The 11540-nt window shown below is 46.0% G+C and overlaps 1 protein-coding gene across 1 annotated transcript; it reads left to right on the plus strand.

Moving 5' to 3' along the window:
- Window positions 1–2583: 2583 nt before the first annotated feature.
- LOC128573850 (histone H2B type 2-K1-like) lies at window positions 2584–2952 on the plus strand. Its single transcript, XM_053574306.1, has one exon. The coding sequence runs from the start codon at window positions 2584–2586 to the stop codon at window positions 2950–2952; it is 369 nt and encodes a 122-aa protein (XP_053430281.1).
- Window positions 2953–11540: the final 8588 nt, after the last annotated feature.

Genomic DNA, 11540 nt, shown 5'->3' on the forward strand with positions numbered 1-11540 from the left:
TGGAATATTAACTCTACTTTATGAAGCATTAGCCTCCCATTGCTCGGGCCTCAGGAGAAAAGACATCCCGCTCCCCGTCCCCGACTGATGCTGCCTTTGTACCTGCTGGGTACGGAGCACTGCTCTGGCCACTCGATTGGCACACTGAACACCTAGGCCCGGGGCAGGGCTTAGACACTGAGCAAAGAGGCAAGTAGACAAAATAAATAGAGAAAGCAACTCAAATGCACGTTAAGAGGCAGGGACAGGACACGGCTGACGGTGCCCCTGAGGAACACTGGGGAAATCCAAGGAGACACCTCAGAGGAAAAGGAGCTGCCACCTTAACTTTTCAGAAAAGGGAGAGACTCCTGTCCATGACGGGCCACAGTGAAGATCAGGTGAACCACAGCTTGGGCCAAGTGTGAAAAACAGGAGAATGGGGCTCAGAGTGAGTCACGGCTAGAAGAGTGAGTTGGCAGAAACATGGAGTCGGAGTTGACACAGCAATGTACTCTCAACAGGCTTACGAGCAAACCAATCTCCAGGCAAAGAATGACCAGAAATCCAAGCCCCCCGAGTCAGACACGAGGCTCAAGGTTATTGTACCTCATCAACTCTGGCAAATTAGTAGAGCTTCTTTTGTTTCACAGCATTATAAGGTTCTCAGCCAAGGGAATGTAACACGATTTTGTTGCCCTGACACCGGCCGTTTGGGGCAGCTACAGCAAAATCTGCATTCGTCATCCACCCGCTCTCAACCTCCCCCAAAATGGAAAAGAAAAAGCACAATTGCTGATATTACTATTTTGTACATTGGATGAGGGTTTCCAAAAACAATAATAATTAATTTTCTTCGCTGGTGTCAGCCAAGAAACAGTGAGGTGCCAGGTTTCCATGACCTTCTTAGATCATCTGGCATCTGTGAACGGTGGCTGAGAGCAACAAGCCCTGCGAGGCCAGTCAAGTTGTGTTATAACCCAACTTCAGAGACTTCATATCTGGGCCATTCCACAGCACAGCAGGTAGAAAGGCCAGGATGGAAAATGTCAGTCTGGATACAAGTTTTCTCTGCAGAAATATTGCTTCGACGTAGCTGAAATCCTTAGAGATCTATTCTGCGTAAAGCTTCAAAAACACACTAGCCTTGGCTTCAGATGTCTTTTTGACACTGCTCCAGACACATTTAAGAAATGGGTCTAATTTTGAAGAATATATATGGGCAGCCAACCAAGACCTAAAAGTGGATTAAACCATCCTGATTTTATGCAAAAAGAATTTTTAAAAAATAAGCTTGGCCAAAGCCTTGAAATTTCCAAAGGCATTTACACCGATCTTCTCTCAATTTTTAAAGGGAGGTTTCAGGCAGACTGAGAGCAATTACACGCTATGTAGCTCAGGGTTAACCTAGAGGGGAGACTCCTCGCCCAGCTCTTTCTTGACCATTCCTGTAAAAAGAACCGTAAGTGTAATGGACACAATTTATCTCCACTTTCAAGACTTTTAGAACCCCATGAAAATTTTCCTGTAAAATGTAACATTAACACTAACGTTTTCTAGCACACAGTGAGATCGCCTTGCTCTGCTTCCTGGAATAACTAAGCTGATGTTTTGTATTTTCCCAGGCTTATTTTTCTCCAGATACCTTTTCTAAACAGAATACTGTCAAGACAAGTACAGAATTTCTTGGATGATTAGTTGAGTAATAAAAATGGGGACATGTCTGAATAAAGTTGACCTAAAAAAATAACAAGAATGAAAAAGTGAGGAATTATTCTGTCAGTCCACTGAGGACCCATTTTGGAAAGGAACAATACTGGACATTGGAAAAAACTTCAAGAGCTCAAATGTAAGTTGTGAAATAAGGTGTGTGTGTATGTTTAACAAGTACCAAATGCAAGGTAATGGTTGCTGTCATTCTGAGCACCTGTTGGGGGCAGGTTCCACTTCCCATGCTTTGACCGCTTGTCAAAAATGCTGTTGATGTTGCAGGCATGCTCCCTGGCACAGCTGTCCCCATGTGCGCCAACTCACCTTATTGTGAACCCACCCGAGGTCTCCACTGAGGCTTTTCTCTGGCTATTGGAGCACACTCAGCCCCTCACTGGGCAGTTGTCTGTGCAGGGAGTTAACACTCCCGAGAGCAGCTCTCAGCAGACAGTATACAAAGTTGGTAGATAAATACCCAGCATCCTTTACCATTAGTGAGACACTCTGAGCAGGTTCTGGACAAACCAGGGGTGCTGATGTAGCTCCCACAAGCCCCCAGTGGGACTGAGCCCCAGCTGCCTGCAGTGGTCAATAGCACAGCCCCTCTCAACTGCTCACTCCCTGTCTCACTCCCCTGCTCTGCTCCTCAGTTTCCTGGGATCACCTCCCAAATTAACTCCAAAAACCCAAGTTCTTGTCTCCTAGCCTGTTATTGAGGCAACCCAACCTTAAACAGCAATTTCATCCTCCCAGCAACCCTGTGAGCTGGAGTTTTACATGTGAGAAAACTGAGGCTTAAAAAAAGCTAAAACGGAGTGGCACCTGTGGCTCAAAGGAGTAGGGCGCCGACCTCATATACCCGAGGTGACGGGTTCAAACCTGAGGAACTGGAAGATGAGTACGGAGCATGGGCAAGGGCAGCAGGCTGGGAGCCATGGGGGCCGCAGTTCTGGGAACGAGAAGTCCAAAAAGCGTTGCCGGGGTAAAGAAACTGACTCTATGTACATCTACAAGGTGTTGAAGCAGGTGCACACCGACATCAGCATCTCTGCCGAGGCCACGAGCATCATGAACTTACTCCTCAATGATGTGTTTAAGCGGCTTGCTGGTGAGGCTGCCCGGCTGGCCCAGTACTCGGGCAGGACCACCCTGACTTCCCTGGAAATCCAGACAGCTGTGCGGCTGCTGCTGCCTGGGGAGCTGGCCAAACATGACGTGTCCGAGGGCACCAAGGCAGTCACCAAGTACACCAGCTCCAAGTGACCCAGGGACTGACGAATAAAGGGTGAATTGCTCCTGTATTTAAAATTAAAAAGAAAAAAGCTAAAACAGAGAACCAGGGTGGAGCAATACAAGAGAGGGAGGGTCATCAAAATGGACACTCCAGTGACCTTCTAGCAAAACCTTCTCTTCTTAGTATTTGTCCATGATGGTTAGATGTTTATGTATGAGTTGATTATTTGGTTATTTATCATGTTTCCTCCACCAGGCTGGAAACTCCATGAGGGCAGAGACATTTTCTGTGTTCTACACTGTCTGGTAAGTAATAGTTCAGTAAACATTAGCTAAGTTAATAAGTAAATACATTTCTTCTTAGGAAGTAAGTTGGGCATGTTCCTGTAAAGAGGTTCCAGACATAAAAATGATTAAAAACAGAAAACATCAGACATGCATGTTCTTTATTGCCTTTAAGATTTAGCTCAATGAGAAATGGAACCTCCCACTTCGATCCCAAGAATTCAGACCATGAAGAATCAAATTTGGGAGTTCTGTGATGCCAATATAGTTCCTCACTGCCAGGGCCGAGTACAGGAGGACATTGGTGTGCCCAGGGTGCCCAGGGTGGAGGTGCAGGCACAGGCAGGTGGACATGAGGTGCAGGAGAAGAGCCCTGCTTGGGAGTGATCCTGAGGATTCTTGGAGAACGTGGGTCCTCCGGAACGGGACAATCCGGAGCAGCTGAATCAAGAGAAGTGGGGTCCTGGGCACAGGGTCCGGCATCACTGGCCGCACTTCATGCCCGGGGGTGTGGGAGCACTTCAACCAAAAAGACCGTTGCACTAAAAATGCTAAAATTATGAGGCTGGAACTCATTTCTGGGTGCAAAGTGGAGGGAACTATTCCCTACTCCTTCAAGACCGATCCTGATAGCAAGTCTGGAGTCTGGATCTGCAAGTGGTGCCTGTGGTGGTGCGGTGTCCCCTCTCCCTCCTCCTCCCTCCTCCCTGTGTGGAGCAGTGCCCTCCTCCCTCCCTCCTCCTCCCTGTGTGGAACAGTGCTCTCCCCCTCCCTCCTCCCTCCCTCCTCCTCCCCGTGTGGTGTGGTGCCCTGCCCCCTCCCTCCTCCTCCCTCCTCCTCCCCATGTGGTGCGGTGCCCTCCTCCTCCCTCCTCCTCCCCATGTGGAGTGGTGCCCTCCCCCTCCCTCCTCCTCCCTCCTCCTCTCTATGTGGTGCGGTGCCCTCCCCCCTCCCTCCTTCTCCCTCCTCCTCCCCGTGTGGAGTGGTGCCCTCCCCCTCCCTCCTCCTCCCTCCTCCTCTCTATGTGGTGCGGTGCCCTCCCCCCTCCCTCCTTCTCCCTCCTCCTCCCCGTGTGGAGTGGTGCCCTCCCCCTCCCTCCTCCTCCCTGTGTGGTGTCATGCCCTCTCCCCTCCCTCCTCCTCCCTCCTCCTCCCCATGTGGAGTGGTGCCCTCCCCCTCCCTCCTCCTCTCCATGTGGTGAGGTGCCCTCCTCCCTCCCTCCTCCCTCCCCCTCTCCTCTCTGTGTGGTGCGGTGCCCTCCCCCCTCCCTCCTCCTCCCTCCTCCTCCCCATGTGGAGTGGTGCCCTCCCCCCTCCCTCCTCCTCCCTCCTCCTCTCTGTGTGGTGCGGTGCCCTCCCCCCTCCCTCCTCCCTCCCTCCTCCCCGTGTGGTGCGGTGCCCTCTTCCCTCCTGCTCATTGAGCAGAAGGCCCTACATTTTCATTTTGCACGTGGCCCCACAAATTACACTACATCCTCACTTAGTGTCATTGGAAATTATGATTTTGAGCAAAAGGACATGTATGAAACCAGTTTTACCATAGGGTAATTGATATAAACCAGAGTTAAGTTCCTAAGGTATATTTCTGGTCACAAAACATCAATTTTCTAAATAAAAGACACAAAGTATTTCTAACATCAAACTTTGAAATAAATGTGGACTATAATACATGTTAAAAATATTAATAGAACGAGGTGTTATTTATCCAGTTATCCCAGTTCAATGTCACCAGTGACCAGAGGGTCTCCTGGGAGCTCCAGGCACAAGGACTCACCGTGGACAGGACCCCGTTCTATGGCAGTACACACCCCCACTCACGGGGCCCAAAGACACACCGTGGGTCTCAGGTGGGCATTTCTGGGATGTAGGAGCAGATGGGAGCATCCAGAGAAAACCCACGCAGATGTGGGAGAACATGCCAACGCCACACACACAGTGGCCTCAGCCAGAAATCAATTTTTTTGTTCTCATCAACATTATGATGAAACCACGTTGAGTGAGCCCATGTTATTCAAGTACTTGTAGTCCATAACCGTATCTGTCCCCAGGGATGGGCAGAGACCTCAACTGCCAACTGCACCTGCATTGCGGGTCAATTTCTCCTCTTTCCAGCACAGCCTTCCTGAATCTCCTGAGAATATTTCTCCTAAAGGCCCCTACTCACTGTTCTCCATCTCAAAGTCTATGTCCCAGGAACCCACGCTAAGACAGTTGTCACAGTTCAGAGGTAAAAACTACTTGTCCTCAGGAAAAATCGGGCTTGGTAGGCTGTTTCCAGACAGAGAAAACTGGTCCTTGTCAGGAGAGCTGCATTGAAGCGTAACACAAGGATCTTAGTATCAATGAAAATGTCTTTATTAATGACTCCTCAGGACTTGGAAACCCTTAGAACAGGTTTAAGCATTTTAATCCTTCTTCCAAAATGGTAAAAATGGCATCTACTTTGTTTCTTAAATTGAGCTATTGTTTCTCCAAGGGTCTCCTGGGAGCTATTCCTCTAGAATTCTGCTGGCTCTGGCCACCCTCCAGTGGACCCTCAGTGTGAACCCACATTGGTGGAGTCTTGGTGGGGGATAAAGAATTGGGGGGATGAGATGAGGGGCAGCTTCTCCCCACTTCCATCTGGCAAAGCCAGCACTGAGCTTCAGATTAAGCAAGGCAGGCACTCTTATCCACTCTCAGGAGTCATACCACAAAACAAAGAATTCTTCAGCAATTTTTTTTTCACATTGCAGAAGAGAGATTGAAGGAGAAGTGTTGTGGAAATATGTGCTGCCCATCACCCCATCACCACCCAACAGCAGTTTAGAAATGTTTGAAAATCACGGACTGTCCACAAATATTATTTTGTTTGCTTGTTTTTGTTTTTACTTCTTTCCTCCAATACTTTGAAGAAAGTAAATAAAATTCTCCTGAAAGCCCTTGCTTTGTGATTCACCCCTTGAAATGAGGCTTTGCCTGTTCTTCCCTGGTGCTCCCACTGCTGGATAAGCCACTGCTAAGCGCCGGCTATATGCTAGTCCATGAGCTAAGCAGGCTGTGGGAATGTGGTGGTGCACAAAGCAGACATTGTCCTGCTGTGTTTTGTTAAAAAAATAAAAAATCTAAATTGGGAGAGTATGCCCATGTAACTTCTTGCAGAGTGCTTGTTGGTTTTGATGTTTTTAATAAAACACTCAACTTCCAATAAATAAACCTTGAGAAAAAAATAAAAGCATAATTTTAAAGCAACTGCAGAAGAAACAGAATATTTCCTGGATGAGAATTGTAGTAACAGTCCAAAAACATTTGTGTACTTCCTAAAATTATTCTGAGTCTAAAAGATGTCTTTTAATTAGGGTTTTTCAGAGTTTCATAAGTAATCTAGTATTTATTTTCACTATTAAAATCGTTTTCATTGTGAAAGAATTAAGTCATGATTTGCACCTCTAAAACCCTTACTTAGTTGGTATTTTAATTAATAATAAGACTCCTAAATCGTATCGTGGCAGCATTAACTGTCATTTTATTCCATTCAAAATATGAAGAGATGCCTATTTTTTAAAAGTCAGTGTATAAACTAGACCCTGCCGCTACAGGGTCTAGTTTCTTCCCAAAGACTTTCTCTCACATGGCATTAGCCAGGATTAGATGCCCCATGGTTATCTTAGAAAAAATTCTACTGACAAGGTAGAAAAAAAAAGCACCCTGATTAGTTTAGACCAGCCGTGTGCACTGCTGATGATGACAGAGCTAGTCCGAACCTGCAGGCTCCTGTATGGGAGCACTACCCACAAGTGTCTGCGAATACTTCAAGAGTGATTGGCAGGACTAAGAATTTAATATTTATTTTATTTACCTTTCATTAATTTAAATTTAAATGGCTACATGTGAACTATCTATTGAACAGTATGTTTAGGGAAATCATAATGTACTCCCTGCATCTAGCCACTTTCCTCTCATAGGAGAGTTATATTAAAGAAAAATAGCTGGGGGTTGGGGATGGGATGGAGTGGGGTGTAGCTGCTGGTTAGGCAAGCAACTGAGTCTGCACTAACTTAACATTTATTTAAGTTGTTTTTTTTTTTTAAGCACCCGGTATTCCCAGGTGGTCTCCCATCCAAGTACTAACCAGGCCCAACTCTGCTTACATTTATTTAAGTTTTAAATCTTATTTGTTCACTTTCATTTTAATGAAAATAACAGGCAAATCCAAGCTTTAAAATACACTGGATTTGAGAGTACTTCATTCTGTAATCTCAGAAGCAGACCTGAGCTAACTCACAGCAACCAGGAAAGGGCAAGTTCTCCCATCACAACCCCTACTGAGTATGGGGCAGCTTGTTAAAAATGGGTTGATGTGTAATGCATCTGCATCCAAATATTCATTCTCAATGTAAGTACAGTGAGATGTTGGAGAGCTAGAGCCCCATTTGATATTGTTTTGCTCAGCCAAAACAGTCCATGTGTGAAGGTCTGGCTCTTTTGTTGAAAATGGTGTCATCTTTCTTGGTGCCTGTCAAGATGACCCATCTCCTCCATGGAGCATGTGTGACCACTTCTAGCAGTGCTGCTAATCAGGAATGTAACCCATGAGCCAAACTACTATCATTAGCCCTAAATCAGACTCCCTCATTGGGTATAATCATTCAATAATATAACAGAACCTCCACGGTTGACCACCTCCTGGAGTTGACCTAATTTTCACAGACTGGACACGCACCACATCTGGGTATCAGTACGTAGACCTAGTTCCTTATGGTTACCACCACTGTACGTTGACCACTCTGTTACAGCTCCTCAGGTGGACATCTTACAGAGATTATTTGAAATTACTTTTCTAGTCTAGAAGAAAAGCATGTGAGGCAGGTTGGATTTCTAAAAGCAGATATGAAGACAGAACTTTTGTTGCAAGGTGTTACTAGGAATCAAAACCTATGAAAAGAAGGGGAGACAGTAGGATTCAGCAGAGAAAGCAGTCGAACTATGGCTCAGACATAACAGGGACCTCTCAAGTGAGCATTGCTCCAGCTGTCATGCATCAGGGAGAAACTGAGAGACATGTGGGCTCTCAACCCTGTTGGGCTCAGCCCCCAGGTGCAGGCTGTCCTGGGAAGGCTGTGACCTAGCAGAGGCATTGTCTGCGGCTGAGGCAGACTCTGGGGGAAGGGAGGCAGCCTGAGGCCCACTCCCCTGCAGCTGGACGGCACATCCTTCAAGTTTCACCTTCATCCAAGGTGAAACTGGACAGAGAATCTTCATGTCTGATGCCTGGCTAGAATGACTTCTTACAGGTGTCTTAATAGAGGTTGGAAATAACACATCAGCAATTTTCTGAATAGTCAATGAGGCCATCTTTGTGTCTGGGATTCAACCACTCTGCTCACCCGTCGAAGACGGGACATCAGCATGTGTTAGCACCCTGGAGGACAATCAGGGCTGAAGCTGGTTGGTTAGTTTGTTTGTCTTGGTTTTGCATGTTTTTTGTTTTTCTCTTTTTCTGATGTGGTTTTTGTTTGCTTGTTTCTTGGCTGCAGTCATGTTCCAGGTTATAAATGTGCATCTCTGAATTGACCTGGACAAAATGGCATATGGAATTATCTTCTTTTCTCCATTTCCCTTTCAGAAATCTTTTAAAGAAATCTGACCCAATTTTGGAGTTCTTTTTATTTTAACTGCTCTGTTTTTTGTTTTTATGTGCACATACCACATACTCTCAGCTGATTGCAGCAGTCTCTTCTGTAAGATGCATCAGTTATAATCAGCATGTCATGATTTGTCAAATGTGCAGTAAAACAGCAAGTTTGCAAGACTTTTGTTTTGAAAAAAAATTGCCAGTACCTAGGCTCTAATGAAGGAGCATTTGGTAGATAAGATATCCTAGGAATGGTTGGTGAGAAGAGACATGACCCTATTCCCTACATTGACTTCTGCTCTGAAAGGCCACCACAGTGCATTACATTTCATTCCTGCAGCAGCACGTGAGGTGGGAACGGGGAAAGAAGTGCCGCACTGCTTTTGTAGTGACCCACATGTATATTTTATAGATAATATATGTACAGAGAGAGAGAAAGAAGACTGCACAACTTAAAAGTGTAGAGTTTAATAACCTCACGACTTTGAGATAGACAAAGACCTCTTAGCCAGCTACAAACAGCATAAATAAACGTTAAGGAAAAATTCTATAACCAGTCTACATTAAAGTCAAGAACTTCCATTTATTGAAAATCATCAATATGAGAATGAGAAGGCAAGCTCCCAGGTGGGGGAAGCTACTGCAGCGTGCATATCTGACAAAGTACTTGCCAGGATATATAAATGACACCTGCAGACAAACCCAGGAAAGCCAGGCAACCATACAGAAAATGGTCAACAGACTCAAACTGGGCTGGGCACAGAGGCTCAGCCTCTAATCCCAACACTCTGGGAGGCCAGGGGAGGAGATCACCTGAGCTCAGGAGTTGAAGATTAGCCTAAGCAAGACTGAGCCCCCATCTCTAAAAATAGCCTGGCATTGTGGTAAACACCTGTGTCCCAGCTATGTGGAGGCTGAGGCAAGAGGATCACTCAAGCCCAAGAGTCTGAGGTTGCTATGAGCTGTGATGCCACGGCACCCTACCGAGGGCAACAACAAGAGACTCTGTCTCAAAAAATAAAAAAAAGAGACTCAAACTGGTGTCCACGAAAGAGGACACTCCAAATGGCCAATCAACAACATGAAAAGACTCTCGCCTTTATCAGATATCAGGGTATCGGGGAAGCGCAAGTTAGAAACGCAGTGATGGCAGGAGGCACGGCCGGAAAGACTAGAGCCAGACGGCTGATGGAAACACAGTCAGTGCTGAGTGCCAGCGGCTGTGTGCAGAGCAACTGAGACATACATATCCTTTGAAAAGCTGTGCAGAGAGCCACAGTTTGGAAAATAAAGGTGCATATATGAATAAAAAAAAAAAGTTGCAAGAACTATTATTGGCCATCCATTGGATAGAAGCAAATATGAATACAAGAATTATCAAGGCCCAGAAAATGAACATATGCTCAGTCATGAAAAAAATTAATTTCTATGTGATAAGAATAAAGACTTTCTCACCTCATTTCTGTGCTAGAGGAACTGTAAGCTGAGTCAGCCAGCTGCCTCACTTTCAACCCTCTTGACAGTGCATGGAAGTAACCAGGTGAGTATTTCATCTGGGTATAAAAGGCAGAGAGAGACCGTGGATACCCTACAGTGACCGCAAAGTAGAACTGTGCATTTGACCTTCAGAGAGCAGGCAATTGTCTAAGTGACCTCAAGACCCCTCAGAGGAGCCTTCTTTTTAGACTCCGTCTAGTAGGCTGCTCTATCTTTAACTTCTTAGGGCCTCACAAGAGGATTCTGCATTATACAGTGATCTCAAAATTTTGAGAAACTAAGCTGCTCCTAGTGGCATTTAAAATAAAAATATGTTAGAATGAATTGTGTTTCCTGTGCTCAAGGCTTTTATTGTTGTTTGCGGTCTGTGCCCTCTGTGAAAGAATGTTAGATTGGACACACAGGAGATTAACAGGAGAATTCCCTGTGTAAGATTAAGGTGAGGAAGGGAGCAGAAGAAGGTGGCCAGAGCCTTCAAAGCTTAATGCAGTCTGAAACCTGTGAACGGCAGAAGGGAAGGAAGGAGGGCAGAGTGGGAAGACCTTCAGAGTTTCAGACTGCAGATCTCAGAAAGTGACAGCCAATGCAACAGGGGTGGCCCCAAACAAAGGTTGGCTTACACAGGAGTCCCAGGTGGGGCAGAACTATGGTTCTAGCAGCCCTGCCATCTTCAGTCACTGGCAGGGCTGAGAGCAACACAGAGAGAGTGTGGCCTTGGCAAACACCAAGGATCTGAAGGTTTGGCAGCTGGAGCTGTCAGTCAGCTTGCTCCCTACAGCAGATCCCTGCAAGGAGAGGTTGATAGAGACCCTCCATGGCAGACACACGTTCTATCTCTTAATAGCAGCCAAATTGGATATAGTCTTGTACAGCCAGCCCTCCATGTCCATGAGTTCCACATCAGTAGATTAGACCAACAAGGACTGAAAGTACTCAGGTAAAAAAAGAAAATAATAAAATTAAAAAGCAATACAGCATAATGACTGTTCACATGGTATGAGGTATTGTAAGTAAACTAGAGATGATTGAACGTATATGGGAGGATATGAGCACCGTGCACGCAAATACGAAGTGCTGTGCGAATTCTGTCAGAGTCTTGAGCACCCCTGGATTTTGTACCTGAGGGAGGTCCTAGAACCAGCCCTCCAAGGATGTGAAGGGGCCACTCTAAATCTTCATTCCACACACCAGAGAAATCCAGAGCCCTGATACTTCCACACACC

Source organism: Nycticebus coucang, chromosome 21 (assembly GCF_027406575.1).
Source record: "Nycticebus coucang isolate mNycCou1 chromosome 21, mNycCou1.pri, whole genome shotgun sequence".
NCBI classification, from domain to species: Eukaryota; Metazoa; Chordata; class Mammalia; order Primates; family Lorisidae; genus Nycticebus; species Nycticebus coucang.

Excerpts from the sequence above, each read along its gene's own strand:
- LOC128573850 (XM_053574306.1), top strand. The coding sequence starts at position 2,584 with ATGAGTACGGAGCATGGGCAAGGGCAGCAGGCTGGGAGCCATGGGGGC.